The sequence below is a fragment of the Cavia porcellus genome, unplaced genomic scaffold (assembly GCF_034190915.1).
Source record: "Cavia porcellus strain 051 isolate PalLab524CR breed Dunkin Hartley unplaced genomic scaffold, mCavPor4.1 scaffold_25, whole genome shotgun sequence".
NCBI lineage: Eukaryota > Metazoa > Chordata > Mammalia > Rodentia > Caviidae > Cavia > Cavia porcellus.
The window spans coordinates 27442686-27466363 of NW_026947508.1; the positions used below are offsets into that span (position 1 = coordinate 27442686).

The 23678-nt window shown below is 37.4% G+C and overlaps 1 protein-coding gene across 4 annotated transcripts in view; it reads left to right on the forward strand.

Annotated features, from left to right (window-relative positions):
- Positions 1 to 9458, forward strand: part of LOC106028001 (melanoma inhibitory activity protein 2-like) — a 30432-nt gene extending 20974 nt beyond the window's left edge. For all 4 annotated transcript variants that reach the window (XM_063236048.1, XM_063236047.1, XM_063236049.1 and 1 more), the window contains one exon: positions 1313 to 9458. In XM_063236048.1, the coding sequence (XP_063092118.1) occupies positions 6214 to 7188 (975 nt within the window). In that variant the 5' untranslated portion in view covers positions 1313 to 6213 and the 3' untranslated portion in view covers positions 7189 to 9458. The remainder of the gene's footprint in view (positions 1 to 1312) is intronic.
- The last annotated feature ends 14220 nt before the right edge of the window (positions 9459 to 23678 follow it).

The following is a 23678-nucleotide window of genomic DNA, read 5'->3' on the forward strand; positions in this document are numbered from 1 at the left end:
TTTTTTAAAAAGTTACGTATATCATCAGGTATAATAGAATTGATCAAAACAGTACAGAACAAGACCAATAAAACCTACCGTGGAGACCTTACAGGATTTCGAAAGAAGGTAATAGTCAAGCCATAATGGACATCTTAGTGAATCTTATTGCCTTGAAAGTGGTTGGCTATACCCTCAAACTTGATACCATCAAACAAAAGAGAATATAGTAAAATCTCATAGAACAAGATGGGGAGAGTAATACAATACTGGGGTTCATATCAGGTAAATAGGAAAACAAAAAAATTACTATAATATATCCTGCTATTTTTTAATTTAGTTTTCCCTTAATTGGAAAAAAATGCAAGAAAAAAATAGATTAATTTTAAAAAGAGTGGGATTGAGGTAAAAGAGGACATTGTATTAGAACAACACAGGTCAGAACCGAACAATTTAAGCATCATTGGTTTCACCCCCAGATAATCTAACATAATAGTAGTCAACATAGTGCCTCCTTCCTTGAATTATTTGAATATAACTTCATATGCTATTCACTTGTTTTATTTAACACACATATTTTCAAATTGCAACTTTACTAGACATGAGTATTGTAACCATTTTAGAAAATAGTTCACCAAATCTCTTGTCAGCCTGCCAGCAGCACATGGCAAGCCAATTTTGACTTTCCTCTTTGTTTATATTTTTATTATTCACATTGTAATAAATATCAGTTTTCTTGCTTAATTTTCCATTTCAGGAGTTGTTGTTAAATTTTTTATTCAAATACAGTAAATAGTAGAGATATTAAGCACTTTCAATTCCATGTATGATTGATTATTTTTATCAGTTTTAGTAAATATATGTCATGAAATATATATATAGTACATTTAAGTCATTAAGATACACACTAGAGACATTATGGTTTTGTTGTAGTTGCCGATAAGTATTTTTATTCTGTTTTAATGGTTATCAGCTTACATTTAAATTATTAATATTTATACTTTTAGTTTATAAGTGGTTGCTATATATGCTCTTTCAGTTTTGATTGATTTTTCCCAAAAGTTACATACAACTTCCATTTTAACTTGCAGTTTTAATTTTTTAAAAATTATTTATTCCACCTTCCTGACAAGGTAATTAAGGGAGCCAAGAGTCATGTAGTCATGGAGACGGCTGAATCCAGCATGTTTTATTGGCAAATTGTCTAGCACTGGGATTGGTAGTATGAGTACAGCACCCTCCCAGGGCAGTGCTGACATGTAATATAATATAATATAGTATAATAGGAGTTTTGATTTCCCCCTCTTTGCTCTTTCTACTTTGGGCTGTTTAGGGCCAACATGAACAACTGACCCTCGGCCATGCCACCCAGCCTTGGAGCCAGCTAATTATGCATTGAAACCAACAAAACTGTGAGTTAAGACAATCTTCTCTTTCATAAACTTGACCATCAGGATAGCAGTGAGAGGAAAGTAACTAAGATATAGCTTGATTTCATTTTTAAACAATATTAAATAATAAATGTTATGGTTGCTCTTTGTATCTTACATACAATTAAAGAATTTTAGATGTTTTTAGAGTTTATCATCACACGTAATTCTGCAACTGAATATTCATCACGTTAATGGAATTTAGATGTACACAATAAAATACTCTAATTAAGACAGTCTTTCTTATATGCCTTTCTCAGCTGTTTTATAGTCTTACATTTAAAAGCTGTAGGTCAACACTATATTAATGATGTAGAAGCTTTTTTTTCAGCTTTCTCCTGTCATCTCTTGTATATAAATTTTCAAAATGTGATCAAGTCTAGCTTCTGAGTATCTACTCATTGTGCCATAGTCTCAATGAAAGAACAAAGAACATGTGCCTTTTAATCAATGTTCCTGAACATTTAAAAACCATGTATTATTATAACTCATTAGCTGGAACTTAGTCACATGAGCATACATTGCTTTTTGAGACTCTAGAAAAGATGTGTTTATTCTAGGCAGTCAGATACCTAGTTCTAGCTCAAAGGGTTGCTTTGTGAAATAAAAAGAAACAAATTAATTACGATTTAGTTAATTTGGGCACAATTATCCTCTGTAGTTACACACACACACACACACACACACACAGTGAACTTCACATTTATTGTGCTAAGGAGAATATACTTACCCTTTTTCTATCCCAAATATTGCTTCTTATATTTCAAAATTCATCCCATTTTCTGAAGTCTGAGACTGTAATGTTACGTATTCCCCCTACATATGTAATATGGATGATGAAATGGAAACAAAGGATTCTAAAGAAACAATCTCTGGTGAGGAAAATGGGCTAAAAAAAGCATAAGTTGATAGTTGTCTATGATGGGACTCTCATTCTACACTTTCTTATTTGTGTAGATTCTATGCTTCAGGGAAATGCAGTCTTTTTAAATCACAATTTAGAAAATCTTCTTGTAATCTCGCCAAAGAACTTCTTTGTGTGGTGCATCCAGGGGTCCACAAGTCAGAAGGCTGAGAAATTCATTCTTTTCTTGATGTCTCTCTCTCATCTACAGTGATTTTAGAGGGTTAGGGTTAGGGTTAGGTATGCATACAAAATAGAGTATATCCAGCCATAAAAATGTCACTTGTCAGAAAACGGATACAAGTGGACATTGTTGTGCTTAATAATATGGGAGACTTGGAAAGATAATTCATCATGTGTTGTTTCTATTATGAAGTACATTTAAAAAAAGATATGAAAATAGAAGTGACATTACTATTATATAAAAGGAAAAGAATAAAGCTTTCCAGAGGCATTCGTGAGGTTGGATATCATCAAGATATATTATACACATTTATGAAAATAGCACAAATCTCTTATATTTTGAAAATTAATATGTGCTGATAACATACATCTACCAAGTTAAAATATTACCATGTAGTATTTTACCTGATGAAAGTGCAAGAGCAAAAATGCTGAGAGAAAGCATATCAAGCCACAAGTGAAGTTTCCTCCGAATCTGAGGATACGTGTACCTATATCTTGCCATGAGAATATACTTAATTAATGGATTTTAGAATAATAGTGTCTTTCTCAGAGTTGTAGCTTGGCTATTGAAAATTTATTTCTAGAATTTTGGAAAGACACGACATAAAGTGATTATCTGAGGGCTCATTTGTAACCTACTCTTATTATTGTCATTTTTCACTGTCTTACAAGTAAACCCAACCATGATTTTTGAAAGACGGTTAGGCAGGAATAGACCAATAGAGATTTTTGCAACCTTCGAGAGAAAATTTAGTCATTGAAGAAGAGCCAAATCCAGTTCAGTTTTACCAAGTGGAAAAAAATCTGTGTAGTCTGTAGAGTCAGTTGTGAAGGCAGCAGCATGTCTGCTTGTCCTAACACAATACACCCTTCCTGGTAGACCCCTAGGGCTCAACCTTACTATCCCTCGTGAAGTGGTGTGCAGAGTACAAGTTACGCTCCAAGACAATGTGGTTAAGGTAGAGCATAAAACAAAATAAATGAATTGATTTAAGAAGAAACCATATAATGTAGTTCCGCTACTGTTGAAATTTAGAGCAGATGCAAGATTATAAGTATAGAAGCTTAAGTTGATTTGTAAACATCAAAAGAACTAACACACTATAATCAATGTAAAAATCTGTTGTCAGAAGATCTTTTTTAAGAAAAAGTAATTCTCTGTTTTTGGGAGAATATACAGAAAAAAGTATTGTTCAATTTGGCTACAGAATTGGCCTAGGGCAGCCACTGACTCAGTGGCTCATCTTTGATCTGAAACAAATGGAGAAAAGAACATGCTGAAAGCTGTATGTTAGCGGAAGGTTAAAGAACATCTGTCTTGGCACTGATATGCTCCTCATGCCTGCGTCCTCAGACCTCGGCAGACATTACACCTCACAGCTGAATCCATAGCTGTGATAGGATCCTTGAAAATAACCCTTTTAACCTTCTGAATGCTAGATGAAGTGCTGCATTTGTTACCACTGGATCGCAATAATACCAGGATTGGTTAATTCTGCATATTGCCAGAGATGCTCTTAAGTAATGTACCACAATTTATCTTTCCTCTTCAGAGGATTAATCTCCAGGAAGGAGTTTCTGTTGTGAATTCAGGCTAAAGATGCTTTCTACAGTTATGTAAGAATACACAGGATGATTATTTGCATTGAAAGAGTCTGTGAGATTCAGTCTATGTTCAATGTATAGGTGGACATCTGGGCCCAGCCTCAAGTTTTTATTCAAGGTGTGAAGTTCAGAAAGTCATTCCTGCCTGGAGGCACTGAGGACTGGTCAGTCATAATCACTGCAGGGTGAATTCCTCCTGCCCATGAGGTCAAATTCAGAGAACAACACAAAAAGCACATCCATGGTCCTCCCTGTCCTTTGCTCTACCTATCCCTTCCCGCAGGCAATCATTCCCTTGCCTACCACTGCAGTCCTCTCCCACTACCAATTTTCCCTTCATGTTTCATTTGTCAACCCAGTTAAGAGCAGAGATTCTGACAGAATAAGACAGAACATGAGCTCCTTGTCTAACTAGAAAGCCATGCTGTCCCTGGTTTTACTCATTTAAATTGTCGCATTTAAGAGAATGCAAATAAATATGTAAGGCATTCCCTGATTTCAGAATTCTCATTGGTACACTACAAATGGAACTTTCCTTGTTATTTTATAATGGCACACTGGAAACGGTAAGGTGATGAATTTGCTTACATGTAGTCTTGCTCTGCATGGCAATGTGCAATGGCAGAAAGACAAGATACTAAACTATACCATGTTATTCAATCATGAGATGGGAGCAGGATATTCTGGAGGTTAGAGAAGGAGCAGGTCACACAGGCTTCTCAAAAAAATATGCCTAGATGAATGAGAAAATTGATGCAAGTGAGGACAAATTGATGTGGAAGAAAATTCTAGATTAAAAAAAAACATAAGGGTCATGGCAAGACCTGAAAAAAAGAGACAGAGACAGAGACAGAGAGGTAGAGAAAGAGAGAAAGAGACAGAGAGAGAGAGGAGGTGAGGGGAAGATGGATACTGCTTGGGATAGTCAGAGGCACTGAAGAAGGTCTTTAACATGAAAGGAGTCATATGGGGCTGGAATTAAGGGATGTCCAGGGATGGAGGTATACGTGTGAGAGACAGGAAGTGATAGTTTAAAAATGCACAAGTTGATTAAACCAGTCAGGAAGGGAATATAGAATGAGAACAACACTTCAAATAAGGAAGTCAAAGAAACAAATGAGCCAAAGGACACTAAATCCAAGAAGGAAAATGAATAAATTGAGAGACCAAGAGCACACACAAGAACATGTGGTATGTGGACAATTAAAGTGTGTAGACATCAAGGTGTATAGATAAATTTGGCATTAAAATATCTAATGATGGCAGAAGAAACCATCCTGGTGAACAAAGGACTTTTCTCCCTTGTCAAGATAATTTCAATGAATTATGAGATATGTGGTCTGGTAGTGTTTTAGGCTGTGTTTCAAAAAAGCACTTCTTAGACATTGGGGGACACAGCATACCATTATCTCCACATTGGTTTTCCTTCCCCACCCCCACTTAACACCATCATCCCAGAGGTAACCAATGGGAAGTGGTGGGGCTGTCAGGATGGGCACATGGCAGGCTTCTGGGGATGTGTGGCACTGGGTTGTTCCAGGACAGAGAGCAAAATAAGAGCCCCTGAATATCTCTCAGCACAGGGAAACTGAGCCCATGATGCTTGACAAATCGTGTTTCCGCGATTTCCTCTCAATTCACCCCCTAACCAGCTCAGCAGTGGGCCACTCCCGTTGCTAAGGTTCTGGACCAAACACTGAACATTCCAGGCCAGTACTGTGGCTCAGCCAACTGGTCACGCAGCCTTGCGTGATGTAGTGGGCAGACACTATGAGTCTTTTGACCCTTCTTTGGATTTCATGGAGAACTTTTTGTTCTGTTAGAAGTTGGTTGGCAGTGAGCAGAGAAAAAGGGCTTGCTCTCCAGCTCGCAGGACTCATGAAAGAAAAGTGCCAACTCTTGGACCAACTCGGCCAGCTTCAGAAAGAATAGGAAGCCTTAGAGACAACTCTCAAGGAGGCCGGCCCAGAAGAGGAGGCCAGGGCAGCACAGCGTTGGAAGGCAGCCAAAGAGAAGGTGTTGCTGTTGAGGAACAGATCGAAGATTCGAGGGCAGGTAGACCGCCTCCTCAAAGAGCAAAAAGAGCATGTTCGACAACAGCAATCAGAGATGGCAGAGACAGCAAACAGGATCGGGTCCCTGGCAGAGGAATTAACATCAGTGACTTCGGAAATAGCTAACATGAAATTCGCCTTGTGGAACATGGGCAAAGAGCGGCTCCAGAGAGAAATGACAGTTGCTCTGAGTGAGAATGCCCAACTCCCCGAAAGCCACTCACAGCTTTCCCAGGAAGCTCAACGGGGAAAGGAACGAGGGGCTGAAGTCAAGAGCCAACTGGAAAATGGTCCTGTCTCAGGTCATCAGCCAGTGTCTTTGGAGAAACCAGTGTATGGTGCTCGATTAAATGCGTCCTTAAAGACCACGGAAGAGCAAAGAAACCAACTTTGCACTCAACTCTGGGAGGCAGAGAACACTGAGAAAGAACTGAAAAAGTCTCTGTATAGTCTCCAGACTCAGAAAACATCTCTGGAGTCAGCCACGGCACAGCTGCAAGGCGAGCACCAAAAGCTTGAGCAGAAGGTCAGAGTGATGGGTGAGGTTCACCACCAAACTGTGCCGCCAAGCCACACCAAACTGAGACAGCAGGCCAGAGTCCGGGCAGAGCAAGGAAGGAAACTGCCCATACGGGAAGAGGAGGTGGGCCACACTGCTCAAGAGCTGGAGACCTACAGGAAAATAGCCCAGGACATGCAGGAGGAGTGGGAGAAAACCATTCGCTCTCACCAAAGGCAGCTGACCTGCATGCAGAAAGAAGCCCGCAAGAACTGGGCTGCAGCTGCCACTGCTGGAAGCCTGCTCCGGGAGTTAAGGAGGGGAAATGCTCGCACCAAAGAGATCCTGCGTGCCATGGAGATGAAGGCTCCCCACTTGGGCCAAGATCCTGACACGCATGGTGTGATGAAGAGCTCAGCTAGAAGACAGCATTGCCTGCGTGGTCCTTCCCGTCGAGGGAGGCCAGGCTTAGGAAGGAAATCTGCTCACCTTAGTCCTCCAACACTGTGGGAGGAGCCGCTGGCATGCTAGGCTTCCTCCCAGTAGGTCCAGGAAGCCCAGCCTGGGGCTTTGATCATATTGTAGTATATAAGATAGTACATGTCTAAAATTTTATTTATGTATAAATGTAGAACTTATGATGTTTGTAGAATTCTTAAGCCATTGTGATTTACTTAAATTTTACTGATACCCTTATTCACATTAAGCTTTTGCTTCTTTATCTACAGAATATTTTTGATAGCAAGTGGACACAGAAACTATAAAGCATACACAATAGAAATTCAAGCTTTTCCATATTTCAGGAGATATGTTTAGAGATGATAAAACTGTGTAGTCAAAGCTCATTTAGAAACAAAGCTCTATACTTTTAAATGCACACAACTTAAATTTGAATTGTATTTCAAATTCATGGAATACTTATGGATGCCATAGAAACAAATGTGAGTTTATTGTGTTAAATTAAGTAAAATTATGGACAAAATTAGTAGAGAACACTTCAAAATGGCCCCAAATATTCTTAGCCATTCATAACATCATATTTTACTGTTGACAGGGGTTTTTTTCATAGAAAAAGCAGACTGATTGCTTCCTATCTGCAGATTTTCAAATGTATAGGATCCTATCCTATAACCCTTTTCCCAGATGGTTGGAAATAGCAATTTCTCATGTGTTCAATTTTGTATTTCTCTATGACTTCATGTATTGACTATTTCCTTTTCTTTTCGAAACAGCAACAAAAACTAAGATATATTCCCTTTCCTTAATTTCTAATGAAGTCAAAAAGGTGAGGATTTGCTAAGCAGTAATATCACATTCATTAAAGACATGATAAGGCTTTCAAAATAACTTTTGATGACTTCATTAAAATTTTTGATGAAAAAAAAAGCCTAGAAAATTCTAGCAATACTCTGTCAACCCTGAAAAAATTTTAAGTTCTCATAATAGGACTCATTAGTCAAATATACTATTCTTGAGGAAATAATGTAGAAAAGAAAATAGAAAAGACTATGTTGGAAGCAAGATAGTGTGTTCAGAATATGTCTGTAGGTCTAATTTGTAGTTGTCTCTGCATTTTTTGTGTTGGACAATGTAGCGAAATTACCAAGCTGCCCTTTGATAAATTGTTTCATTTTCTGATATAAGATATATAATTCTAAATTAGATTGTTTATTTAATTGAATTTTATTATTGTTATAGTATGTATCTAGAAGACATCATTCTTAAGCATAAGAGAACATATCTATCTGTGTTTTCAGTTCTTATTGAAACTAGGGTGTCATTTTATGCCAGAAATGCTCTGCAACACTGAGCTACATCTCTAGTCCCAAGAGTAAAATAAAATACATAATAAGTCCTATGAAGTAGGAATTTTTTTATTACCGGGAATATTACTGCTGTAGAACAATATCTGAACTCAATTAAACAAGGAGATGTCATTTACACTTGGCTCCCAACAGTAAAAACCATTTATTAAATGTTAAAGTCCTACTCAAACTTTTTAAATTGAGAAGTAGAAAAATTACAGGCTAAGCACAAAAATATCATAACAGTTTTGTGTGTCTATCATTTAATGTAGTATACAATGAATTTCAAATGCTTCCAAATAGAAGCTATTATTTTTTATAAAATATCTCTTGTTTAATTGTTTTTAAATAAAATGGTATACAGAAAATTGATCTGATGTGCATGCTTAATACAAATACTAAAAAATAAACCCTTTATCATATCTTAGTGCTATATTCAGGTTATATTGAACAGAATTTAATTTGAAATTTTCTGTTGTTTCTCTGACACCCAAAGTTGATAACATATTAAAATTTACAATTCAATTTCCAAAAATGTACCAAGTGAAATAGGGAAAAATCATATAAATATTTAAGTCAGGTGTAGACCTTGAGACATACAGGCATCACGCTTTAAACCCATTAGTTTTTTTTATCAATATTGTGTCAGAAATGTACTACGCTTCACATATGACACTAATAAGATTAGAAATGAATTTAAAGAAAAGCAAAGAAATAAAAACATTAAACACTATTGTACCTTGCCATGGTTGGTAGTAATTCATTACCAAATTTCACACAGTCAACAGGTATCTAAAATGAATATTTTCAAAGAAATAGTGGCTCAGAAACTAGCGGAAGTATGAGGGTATGAGGGTCGCAATGGCCGCGTCACTTAGTAATAGTAAACTTATTGAAAAGCCTTTTTGAGGGGCTGGGGATTTAGCTCAGCGGCATAAGCGCCTGCCTTGCAAGCAGGCGGTCGTGAGTTTGATCCCTGGTACCGATAAAAATGAAAAAGACAAAAAAAAAAAAAAAAGCCTTTTTGAGCAAAAACTGTTGCCTCTCGGCCTCTCCATATACAAGGGAGTGTGTCTTCTGCTCAGCTAACTAAATCCTCGCAAGGACAATCATGTGCAGGTGAGCAGGCAGAGCTGGTGTCACAGGACTGTGCGTGAGTTCATGCCTAGAAGGACCTTCTGTGTGATTTAATGTTCTTCTGTGCCACTTTGGAATTGTTACTTTTTCTTCCCTGAGAAACTCACATTTTCATTTTCCCTGGAGCATCCCCTCTTATGGACCTTGTGGGCCTAGGAGGTGCCTTTGCAACCTCTACTGGAAACACTCACGGGCTCTCCTGGTGTCTCCAAAGCTCACGTGGAGCAGTTGAACTACACAATCAGCAAGACCCACAACTGAGAGTTCTCCCATATTCCATGGGTTGGACACTTTGATGACACCTCTCCTCTTGATGCACACTGTTCTCTCATCCATCTGCCTCAGCAACTGCCTCAGCCATAGAGAAAGGAGCTGCCTAACAGAAGATCATAGCGAGAATGGTGAGTAAACTCTTCCCTTCTCTCTTTGTTGAGAGAAATGGCGCAACCCACCGTGTTCCCATATGACCCTGGCAGAGTCTTTGCCTAGGACAGCCAACTAGCTTGTTTTCTGAGAGCAGAAAAGATTTGTTGGACACCTTACCTTCTGCTGTTTTCCCTCTGTCACAGACAAAATTACAACAAATTTAGCTTAAAGATCTCAATTGGCTTTTATTTCATCCTCTCTAGTCAGGCAACACCTCATTCCATAAAATACAGAGAGGGCTCCAAAGAGACAAGCTGAGGAGCTGGATGTACAGACAGGAAAGGGCCGAGGGAAGCCACCAAAGAGAACAAAGGAAAAGTCGTCATTTTGTAAAAGGTTAAAAGGCAAGAACTTCCCAAAATAGGCAGTTTAAGAAGTTTGACTCTTTTCTTTCTCTTATACTTCTTGGAAGTTCAGATAAACTACTGTTTTGTCTTTAAACCTCAGCATGAATGGTTTCATTTTGTTCTATTTTGACTGATACAGGAGTTCTTTACAAAATAATTCCTGTACACATTTATGATTATTTTGGATTGCTAGGGGTTGAACCCGGTCCTCACACTTCCTTAGTAAGTACTCTTTGTCAGTAACTGACAATAAGGATTCTGCTTCTATGAATCTTGTTTATATCTTTGCAACTAAGCAGTAATACACATACAGCATTTTGCTACATTGAATTTTTGAAGGCATCTAAACTAAGATTTCTCTGAGAACACAGTTAAGAGCAGAGCTTCTGATTGAATAGGACAGAACACAATCTCATTGTCTAACTAGAAAGCCTTGGTGTCCTTGGTTTTTGTATTTAAATTGTATTAGTTAAGATGATTCAAATAAATATGTAATGCATTTCCAGATTTTAGAATTTTGTTGATATTTGGACATTCCCAAGAAGGGCTGTATCTCATTGGTAGATTAAAATGATACTTTCTAATTATTTTATAATAGCTACTAGAAAGTCCCCAGAAACAATGTCCTATAACTGAGTAACATGAAGATTAAGGATGCATACAATTTGCTTGTAAGAATATATATATATATATATATATAGATAGATAGATAGATAGATAGTAATACTAATAAAATGTTTTTAAATATTTTTGACATTTTGTAAAACTTTTCAAATTCCATAAAATGTTTTTTTTAACTGTAGATATTTTTTCCCATTTGCTGCTTTAATTTGTAAACTCTCATTGATTTTATTTCCAGACCATTTTCAGGAGCTGCATGGAACCAAAGCACATAAAGGTGCAGAGCCGATAGAGACATTTCAGAATTTATACAATAGAAGGATCAAATAAATTTCTGGGGACAAAATGTAAAAAGCATATGATGCAAACTATTAAAAAAAAGAAAAAGAAGAAAACACTTTTAGTGGATATTTCAAGTCACCTTTGTCACTGGTCCAAAATTTTGTGTCTCTGAAATAAACACAAAACAGTGTCAATACATGGCTTTGAGACTGAAGCGAATGTGACTAACACCTCATTATTTGGTCATGCTTTTCTTCATTCTGGTTGACCTTTTCATTTCCAACATTCTTTAATACTTGCAGTTTAAGAATCTGGTCCATTTTTGAGGAAGAGCAAAAGGAATAAAACATGAAAGTTATAAAGCATCATGTGCTTTTCACATTTTGTCCCCAGAAATTCATTTGATCCTTCTCATTGTATTCCATTGTTCAGTAAATCCTGAAATGTTCATTATAGTGTGCATACACAGTCAATAAAGTAAATATAACATATGAACAGCATAGATATATTCACATACAGTTACCAAATGACACAGCCATATGTTTCAGGTTAATTTAAATGAAGTATTCCTTTATGTTACTCATAAATACTATCCAAAGTCATTTCCTAACTTTTTAATAAGAACAAGAGCAACGATGAACCTCACATGAAGATGACCAAAATGTTTCTCAAAATGTGTGTCTCAGAGTTAGGGAGTGGAATTTGAATACTTAAACTTTTGTGAATTTATTCTTCATAGATGACCATGGTTTTTACTAAAATTGTTCATGTTTTGTAATACATCTGTCATTCTACAATGTTTAAAGAAAGACCGGAACTCTTTAAGAGAGTATTAACTCTGAGTAGAGAAGCCAAAGCCACAAATAATCCCAATATGTAAGGTGCCACACAGAGCGCTTATGTGTAGGATGGCCAAGCGGGGCTGACTGCATGCAGTCACTGACACAGTTTGGACGGAGCCTGGTGTTTCACCTTCTTGTGTGTCTACCCTTTCTCTTCAGTGTCTCTATCGGCTCTGCACCTTTATGGGCTTTGGTTCTATGCAGCTCCTGAAAATGATCTGGAAATAAAATCAATGAGAGTTTACAAATTAAAGCAGCAAATGGGAAAAAATATCTACAGTTAAAAAAAAAACATTTTATGGAATTTGAAAAGTTCTTTCCTAAGTTGTACAGAATGAGAAGAAGATTTGAAGTCATTCTTGAGAAAAAAAAGTCATCGCACAAGTCTACATCTATCATACAGTTAAATGTATTATTAGTAGCACCAGGCCTCGAGTTCAAATCCCCAGTACCAAAAAAAATAGTTTTACAAAATGTCAAAAATATTTAAAAACACTTTATTAGTATTATTATCTGTATATATATATATATATATATATATATATATATATATATATATTCTTACAAGCAAATTGTATGCATCCTTACTCTCCATGCAACTCAGTTATAGGACATTATTTTTGGGGACTTTCTAGTAGCCATTATAAAATAATTAGAAAGTATCATTTTAATCTACCAATGAGAGACAGACCTTCTTGGGAATGTCCAAATAGCAACAGAATTCTAAAATCTGGAAATGCCTTAAATATTTATTTAAATCCTCTTAACTGATACAATTTAAATAACAGGAAAACCAAGGACACTGAGGCTTTCTAGTTAGACAATGAGATTGTGCTCTGTCCTATTCAATCAGAAGCTCTGCTCTTAACTGTGTTCTCAGAGAAATCTTAGTTTAGATGCCTTCAAAAATTCCATGTAGCAAAATGCTGTATGTGTATTACTGCTTAGTTGCAAAGATATAAACAAAATTCATAGAAGACGAATCCTTATTGTCAGTTACTGACAAAGAGTACTTACTAAGCAAGTGTGAGGACCGGGTTCAACCCTCAGTAGTCCAAAATAATCATAAATGTGTACAGGAATTATTTTGTAAAGAACTCCTGTATCAATCAAAATAGAACAAAATGAAACCATTCATGCTGAGGTTTAAAGACAAAACAGTAGTTTATCTGAACTTTCAAGAAGTATAAGAGAAAGAAAAGAGTCAAACTTCTTAAACTGCCTATTTTGGGAAGTTCTTGCCTTTTAACCTTTTACAAAATGACGACTTTTCCTTTGTTCTCTTTGGTGGCTTCCCTCGGCCCTTTCCTGTCCATACATCCAGCTCCTCAGCTTGTCTCTTTGGAGCCCTCTCTGTATTTTATAGAATGAGGTGTTGCCTGATTAGAGAGGATGAAATAAAAGCCAATTGAGATCATTAAGCTAAATTTGTTGTAATTTTGCCTTTGACAGAGGGAAAACAGCAGAAGGTAAGGTGTCCAACAAATCTTTTCTGCTCTCAGGAAACACAGCTAGTCGGCTGTCCTAGGCAAAGACTCTGCCAGGGTCATATGGCAACATGGTGGGTTTTGCCATTTCTCTTAGCAAAGAGAGAAGGGAAGAGTTTACTCACCATTCTCGCTATGATCTTCTGTTAGGCAGCTCCTTTCTCTATGGCTGAGGCAGATGGATGAGAGAACAGTGTGCGTCAAGAGGAGAGGTGTCATCAAAGTGTCCAACCCATGGAATATGGGAGAACTCTCAGTTGTGGGTCTTGCTGATTGTGTAGTTCAACTGCTCCACATGAACTTTGGAGACACCAGGAGAGCCCGTGAGTGTTTCCAGTAGAGGTTGCAAAGGCACCTCCTAGGCCCACAAGGTCCATAAGATGGGATGCTCCAGGCAAAATGAAAATGTGAGTTTCTCAAGGAAGAAAAGGTAAGAATCCCAAAGTGGCACAGAGGAACATCAAATCACACAGAAGGTGATTTGAGTTCTAGGCATGAACTCACGCACAGTCCTGTGACACCAGCTCTGCCTGCTCACCTGCACATGATTGTCCTTGCGAGGATTTAGTTAGCTGAGCAGAAGACACACTCCCTTGTATATGGAGAGGCCGAGAGGCAACAGATTTTGCTCAAAAAGGATTTCAATAAGTTTACTAAGTGATGCGGCCATTGCGACCCTCATACCCTCATACTTCTGCTAGTTTCTGAGCCACTATTTCTTTGAAAATATTCATTTTAGATATCTGTTGACTGTGTGAAATTTGGAAGCAATTAATTACTACCAACCATGGCAAGATACAATAGTGTTTAATGGTTTTCTTTTTTTGCCTTTCTTTAAATTCATTTCTAAACTTATTAGTGTCATATGTGAAGCATAGTACATTTCTGACACAAAATTGATTAAAAAAAAAAACTAATGGGTTTAAAGTGTGATGCCTGTATGTCTCAAGGTCTACATCTGACTTAAATATTTATATGATTTTTCCCTATTTCACTTGGTACATTTTTAGAAATTGAATTGTAAACTTTAATATGTCATCAACGTTGGGTGTCATACAAACAACAGAAAATTTCAGATTAAGTTCTGTTCAATATAACCTGAATATAGCACTAAGATATGATGAAGGGTTTATTTTTTAGTATTTGTATTAAGCATGCACATCAGATCAATTTTTTCTAGCATTTTATTTAAAAACAATTAAACAAGAAATATTTTATAAAAAATAATAGCTTCTATTTGGAAGCATTTGAAATTCATTGTATACTACATTAAATGATAGACACACAAAACTGATATGATATTTTTGTGCTTAGCCTGTAATTTTTCTACTTCTCAATATGGAAAGTTTGAGTAGTACCTTAAACATTTAATAAAGGGTTTTTACTGTTGGGAGCCAAGTGTAAATGACATCTCCTTGTTTAATTGAGTTCAGATATTGTTCTACAGCAGTAGTATTCCTGGTAATAAAAAAATTCCTACTTTATACTACTTATTATGTATTTTATTTTACTCTTGGGACTAGAGATGTAGCTCAGTGTTGCAGAGCATTTCTGGCATAATATGACACCCTAGTTTCAATAAGAACTGAAAACACAAATAGATATGTTCTCTTATGCTTAAGAATGATGTCTTCTAGATACATACTATAACAATAATAAAATTCAATTAAATAAACCTGGGCTAATTTAGAATTATATATCTTACATCAGAAAATGAAATAATTTATCAAAGGGCAGCTTGGTAATTTCACTACATCGTCCAACACAAAAAATGCAGACACAACTACACATTAGAACTACAGACATATTCTGAACACACTATCTTGCTTCCAACATAGTCTTTTCTATTTTCTTTTCTACATTGTTTTCTCAAGAATAGTATATTTAGGGCTGGGGATTTAGCTCAGTGGCATAAGCGCCTGCCTTGCAAGCAGGCAGTCATGAGTTCGATCCCTGGTACCGATAAAAAGGAAAAAGACAAAAAAAAAAAAAAAAAAGAATAGTATATTTGACTAATAAGTCCTATTACGAGTACTTAAATTCTTTCAGGGTTGACAGAGTATTGCTAGAATTTCTAGGCTTTTTTTCATCAAAAATTTTAATGAATTCATCAAAAGCTATTTTGAAAGCCTTATCATGTCTTTAGTGAATGTGATATTACTGCTTAGCAAATCCTCACCCTTTTTGACTTCATTAGAAATTAAGGAAAGGGAATACATCTTAGTTTTTGTTGCTGTTTGGAAAAGAAAAAGAAATAGTCAATACATAAAGTCATAGAGAAATACAAAAGTGAACACATGAGAAATTGGTATTTCCAACCATCTGGGAAAAGGGATATAGAATATGATCCTATACATTTGAAAATCTGCAGATAGGAAGCAACCAGTCTGCTTTTTCTACCAAAAAAAAATCCCTGTCAACAGTAAAATACGATGTTATGAATTGCTAAGAATATTTGGGGCCATTTTGAAGTGTTCTCTACTAATTTTGTCCATAGTTTTACTTAATTTAGCACAATAAACTCACATCTACTTCTATGGCATCCAAAACTATTCCATGAATTTGAAATACAATTCAAATTTCAAATGTGTGTATTTAAAACCATATTGCTTTGTTTCTAAAAGAGTTTTGACTACACAGTTTTGCCATCTCTAAACATATCTCCTGAAATATGGAAAAGCTTGAATTTCTGTTGTGTATGCTTTATAGTTTTTGTGTCCACTTGCTATTGAAAATAGGCTTTAGCTAAAGAAGCAAAAGCTTAATGTGAATAAAGGTATCAGTAAAATTTAAGTAAATCACAATGGCTTAAGAATTCGAGAAACATCATAAGTTCTACATTTATACATAAATAAAACTATTAGACATGTACTATCTTATATATACAATATGATCAAAGCTGAAACAGAAGTAATTAAAATATAACTCCTGATTTCAAGAAGTGAAAAAATAAGCGTCAGCATGTCTCAAGTTCAGCACAGCAAGAAAAGACATGTCAGAAGATGCAAACTGAAAGAAAAATATAGTGCCTTCCTGACTAATCTGTGGGTCCCAGAGGTTCTGAACTCTGCTCAGCCAGGCAAAAGGTCCCAGGCACCAAATTTTAGGGGTGTGTCCCTGCTAGCTGCTTGGCATCCAAAGGATCCAAGCCCTGTCCAGCCAACATCCCAGCACTGTCAATCAAGGGAATACCCAACCAGCTGCACAGGTCAAAGAGGTACTGAGCCCTGAACAACCCAGAGACCAGGAGGCATCCATCAGGGAGAAACCAGCCTGGGTGATGAGTGCTGGAGATTTTGAGCTCTGCCCATCAGAGTCAAGGCCTCAGTTCAGGGATGCACCCAAGTTAGCCATGTGGGTATCAGAGGAGTGAAGCTTTGCCTAATCCAGCATCCCAGTATAATCCACAGAGAGGGTTCTTGACCAGTTGCAGAGTTCCCAGGGGAAAACTACTAAGTGAAAGACAAAATGCAGTCTCAGTCCTGCAGGACATCAAGAACAAACCCAGGAGACAATGAAATGGAAGACAATGGAAACTGTGCCACTGAACTCTCTGCAATGAGAGCAACTGAAGTAAAGAAACAACTCCATGAAGTTAAGGAAATCAGGTAAGAAGTAATCCCTCACATTATAAAAATAAGAAAGGACAAACATATGAAAGAAATATTGAGTATCTAAAGAAGATGTAGATTAAAAAATAGAGCAACATGAGAAAGTGGTGAAAATTCTGAATGAATAATATAACAGAATTATGATACATGGAACAGATTCAGAGGGATATTCAGGAAATGAAAAATTTCATTGAAAGTTGGCAAAACCACAGGAATGAAGTGGCAGATACACGCTCAAACCTTGAACACACAATGGGCACTTTCAATTTTGAAAGAAAAGACCACTTAAAAATAACAAGGAACTAGGGAATAATTCAACAGCTGCAAGATGATATAAAGAGAAATAATGTAAGATTGATTGGTGCCAACAAAAAAGCAGGGTCAACACAAAGGACAGAAGAAGACCATTCGAGGAAATGAGGGCAGAAAACGGGTAAAGAATCCGATCTACAAATCGTTAGGAATAAAGAACTCCAATTTGCCATAATCAAAACGAATCTTCACCCAAACAGACAATAATTAAGATCCCAGCATACTTGTGGGTTCAGCACAAGTATAGAATACTAAAAGATGCCAGAGAAAAGAAATTTCACCTATGAAGAAAACCTATCGAAATCACAGCAGTCTTCTCAAAACAAACTTTCAAGGCAAGAAGAACTCGAGTGAAATATTTCTAGTCATAAAAGATGAAAACATTCCAACCAAGAGTGATGTACCATGCGAAGCTATCTTTCAGAATTGATGGAGAAATAAAATACTTCCATGACAAACAACAGAGGAAGAAAATCATGACCACCAAGTCAACACTACAAGGAGTACTGAAAGGTACTTTAGAAAGAGATAAAGATGAATACAATTCCGAGAGCAACAGCAGATGGAAACTACCAACCACAGCACACATTAAACAGAGAGAAAAGTTAGAGAACAAACAATGACAAGATATTATGACAAACATAAGTCAGTACATGCCAGTTACACCCACAAATGTAAATAACCTCACACCAACAATAAAAAGAAACAGACTGACATAGTGGTTTAAAAAATAAAAGTCAACAATGTGCTGCATAAAAGAAACACATTTATCTCAAAAAGAAACTCACAGAGTAAAAATCAAAGGAAGAAAAACAACACTCCATGCAACAGGAACCCAGAAAAAAAGTGAAGGTAACTATTCTGTTTCCAGACAATGCAAACGTCAAACAAGAATGATCCAAAGAGATAAACAACATCACTACACACTTGCTAGGAAAAAACTTCATGAAAAAGAGATAACATTCATAAATATAAATGCAAGAAATATGGGAGTATCCCCCAATGTAAGATGTATATTAATAGATATAAAAGTCAAACAAACAATAACACAGTTATAAAAGGGGACTTTAACACCCCATTATCCCAACAGTCAGATAAACCAAACAAGAAATCAGCAAAGAAATAACATTACTGAATAAAATTTGTGAACAAATGGAGCTAGTAGGTATGAGCAAAGTGTTCCACCCAACAACATCAGAATGCATAGTCTTCTCAGATGCACATGCATCATTCTCTAAAACAGACCATATAGTAGCCCAGAGAATGTGCTTAAGTAAATGCAAAGGAATTGAAATAATCTCATGCACAATATCTGACTCTAGTGCAATAAAATTTGCAATTAATGACAAAATGCTAACAAGAACCACATAAAAACATGGAAATCAAATATCACTCTCCTAAACAACCAATGGATCACAGGAGAAATTAAGGAAGAAAGTAAATAATATTCATAATCCATAATCAAAAGAAAATGCAAATATAAAGTATCAGAACCTGTGGGACAAAATGAAAGCCGTGTTTAGAGGGAAATTTACAATACTAAATTCTCACATTTTGAAAATGGGATGAATGAAAACAAGCTAATGCTGCACCTCAAACTTCTGGAAACCAAAGAGAAAATCAAGCCCCCTGTCCAAAGAAGGGAGGAAATTATGAAGATCAAAACAGAAATCAATGCAATCAAAACTAAGAAAACAATAAAACAATTTAATGAATTGAAGAGTTGGTTCTCTGACAGAATAGATAAAAGTGACAAACATCTGGCCAACCTTATGGAAAAGAGCAAAGAAAAAACTCAAATCCATTCAATAAGGAATGAAAAGCATAAAATCACAACAGACCCTGGGGAAATACAGAAGATCATCAATATCTACTTAAAAACATATATTCTCACAGGTTTGATAACACAGAAGAAATAGATTCCTAGAAACACATGAATAATCAAATCTGGATCAAGAAGGTGTAAAACTGCCAAATAACTCAATTTCACTGAAAGAAGTTGAAAATACAATTGAAACCTCACCAGAAAGAAAAATCCAGATCCTCATGGATTCACTGCTGATTTCTACAAGAAATTCAGGAAACATGTACTGCCAACACTCCTTGAATGTTTCAATGAAATTTCATGGGAAGCAGTTTTTCCTAACACATTCCTGGAGACAAATATTACCCTGATATCAAATTCAGAGAAAGACTCAACCAAAAAGAGAATTACAGGCCAAACTCTCTGATAAATATACCTGGAAAAATCCTCAGTACAAAAATGGCACACATAAGGCAACAAATTATCAAAAGTTTTAACAGCAAAATCAAGTGGAATTCATCCCAGGAATGACAGGGTGATTCAACATAAAGAAATCAATAAATGTAATACACAAAATGAACAAAGCTGAAGATAAGAATCCCATGGTCATCTCAATAGATGCAGAAAAACCTTTGACAAAATCCAGTACTAATTTATGGTAAAAACCCCTTGGAAAATTCACATAGCTGCTGTGTTCCCAATCTGGCTTTTATATCCATAAATTATAAACCAATTGTCAACATCTTACTCAAGAAGAAAACCTTTGACTTAAAATCAGGAAAAAGACAAGGACTCCACTATCACTGTATATTATGTACAATATAGTTCTGGAATCATTAGAGAAATTAGAGAAGAGTGAGAAATGAAAAGAAAAAGTGTGGGAAAGGAAGAAGTCAATTATCATTCTTTGCAGATGACATGATGCACTATGTAGAAGACCCCAAATTTTCATTGAAAGACTTCTAGAAATAGCATCCGAATTCAGTTATATACCTGTAAACAGAATGAACAACTAAAAACAATAGCATTTTATACACAAACAGCAAACTCACTGAGGGAGAAATAAGGGAAAAGACACCCATCAAAATAGCACCCACATAAATTAAACACTTAGCAATAAATCTAACAAAGGAAGCAACAAAATGTATACCTTGAAAAATACAGTACTCTTTAAAAAATAATTATTGAGGATTTCAGAAAATGGAAAGACATTCATGGATAAGCAGAAGAAACAATGTGAATCTGTACATTCTCCCAAAATTATTATATATATTTAATGGAATTCCAATCAAAATGACATTAGCATACCTCCTATATCTAGAGAAATCATTCCTAAAATTCTCCAGGAACCAGAAGACAGCTAGAATAGCAAAGGCAGTTCTGGACAACAAAACAAAGACAGGAGACATCACAGTCCTTGACCTGTTCTGTGACTCTGTTTTCGGGAGAATCCAGTGGAAGCAATGGCATCATTTTCATGACTATGGGAAGCTGTGACAAGGCCGAGGAGTCCTGGTATATGACGGAGTCACCAACTCTGTAGCCTTTGACAAGTCTCTCCTAGAGCCAAACATCACTCACTGAATGTAACCTCCAGATTTTGATGCAGAGGGAACTAGAATTGGATTTTTGAGATTTAGATTGAATATTCACTTAGCTGAAAAAGCTGATATTTAGAATTACTTCTTTTATTTTATTTAGACGTTTTGTTTGCTTTGTTTGAGATAGGTTGCCCTTGCACAAGTCAGGCTGGCTTTAAAATCATTTTGTAGTCCAGGCTGTGCTGAAACTCGTGGAGATTCTCCTTCCTCAGCATCCAGAATGCTGTGATCACAGGCTTCAAGGCCTGGCTGATAGCATGTAGACACTGCTTCTCCCTGAGAGCTTCTGGTGGTTCCCAGCTGACTCCATAGCTCAGAGCCCCTGATGTGACTTCCTGTCCCTGGAAATGCCTGTTCCTGAAGCACCACCTTTGCTTTTCTGAACTAATAAATTTTAGATAATATTTTGCATGCGTGTTTAATACCTTTTTGCTTCCGTTTTCTTTCCTCCTGTCACAGAAGATTGCAGTTGAAGATTACAGATTCCCTGCTTTTATAAGCAGTTGCACAATTGTAGTAACTTTTCAAATATTGGTTTCCAAATTAGTATTTTCAAATTTCAGCCATATTGTATCTGAGCTACTGAGTACAGAGACATAGTAACTAAAGGTAAAATGTGTTTGATTACTTTATCTACTGTCAAATTGCCACTTCGTCTACAGTGTTTTCTATGTTAGTGTGATTGTTGTCTGTAAATGGAAATCCTTCTCTAAGTTTTAAAGGAGGCTACATATTCGAAATGTACTAGTTCTTAAACTGTCTTAGTAAGCCTTAGGATTCATTTGTTACTTTTATAAAAGGTCAAGTAAAAGCACAGTGACAGTGTCAGTAAAAATAAATAAATGGTATGTATTTTGTCATGCTGAAGCTGTAATGCTCTTTTGTATCACTGCAGACTCCAAAATGTCCCTGGATGCATTTTCAGTTATCAGTAGGTTTTTTCTAAGGTTAAGTATTCTATCTTAGTGTCTCCTGAGGAAAACTGAGGATATCCGTATATTAATAAACAAAACAAAGCAAAACAAAAAAAAACAAAAAAGCTCCCTATCCCCTGCTGGTAGTTCTTACTCCTCATGTCTGTTACAATCCACTTTGTTGTCTTACTCTTTCTGATTCGCCTGGTCCTCGAGGACTGCGAAGCAGCAGCCGCAGCCAGTGCCCTACATTTCTTAGTGCAGACCACCTGGCTACTTCATCTTGGATGTTTCCTGGAGGCAAAAAAATCCAACTGGAGTAAGGCACAGCGTGCCAGGCAGAAGGGTGTTTGAATCCATTCCCTCCACTTCTAGTTTTGATATGCCCAGGTGATAACTGGAATGTCTTAGTGGAGACTTACAAACTGAACTCAGGTGTGTGCTTCCCACAGCTGTGCTAGCCTGGAGTGAGGCAGGAGGGGAGTTCCCTGTGGGGGTTGTCAGTGTATACCCTGTAAATGTACACTGTATTCCTGTTTATTAACTTGTATATAATACAGATTTAGGAACTGAGCAGCTACAGTTTTTGGTATTAAATTCTCTTGATTCACTAACTACTAATCCGGATCAAGAGCAGAAATGCAGACAGTGAGGGGGAATAGGTCACTGGGAAGAGACTTTTCTCATGGGAAATGCGGGCTGTGGGTTGGGGAGGTACCTATGATGTGGAGACTCTCTTGGAGGAGGCAGAAGAGCAGGAGGGAGCTTCTGAGAATTTGGCCTCTGGGAGGGGTTAGAAATGGTGGTGGGAAGGCTGGAGGAATCAGGCTCTGTCCAGTGGTTTTGCTTAGGACAGGCAGAGCTGAATGTGGCCTTTCTGAGAGCCCCAGGCTGGGGTTCCTGGACCTTCTGGGAGGAAGCCTAGCATGCCAGCGGCTCCTCCCACAGCGTTGGAAGACTAAGGTGAGCTGATCTCCTTCCTCGGCCTGGCCTACCTCGGCGGGAAGGACCACGCAGGCAATGCTGTCTGTCAGCTGAGCTCTTCATCACATTATGGGTGTCAGGATCTTGGCCCAAGTGGGGAGCCTTCATCTCCATGGCACGCAGGATCTCTTTGGTGCGAGCATTTCCCCTCCTTAACTCCCGGAGCAGGCTTCAGGCAGTGGCAGCTGCAGCCCAGTTCTGGCGGGCTTCTTTCTGCATGCAGGTCAGCTGCCTTTGGTGAGAGCGAATGGTTTTCTCCCACTCCTCCTGCATGTCCTGGGCTATCTTCCTGTAGGTCTCCAGCTCTTGAGCAGTGTGGCCCACCTCCTCCTCCCGTATGGGCAGTTTCCTTCCTTGCTCTGCCCCGACTCTGGCCTGCTGTCTCAGTTTGGTGTGGCAGCGCAGCACAGTTTGGTGGTGAATCTGACGCATCACTCTGAACTTCTGCTGAAGCTTCTGGTGCTTGCCTTGCAGCTGTGCCTTAGCTGACTCCAGAGATGTTTTCTGAGTCTGGAGACTATACAGAGACTTTTTCAGTTCTTTCTCAGTGTTCTCTGCCTCCCAGAGTTGAGTGCGAAGTTGGTTTCTTTGCTCTTCCGTGGTCTTTAAGGACGCATTTAATCGAGCACCATACACTGGTTTCTCCAAAGACACTGGCTGATGACCTGAGACAGGACCATTTTCCAGTTGACTCTTGACTTCAGCCCCTCGTTCCTTTCCCCGTTGAGCTTCCTGGGAAAGCTGTGAGTGGCTGTCGGGGAGTTGGGCATTCTCACTCAGAGCAACTGTCATTTCTCTCTGGAGCCGCTCTTTGCCCATGTTCCACAAGGCGAGTTTCACGTTAGGTA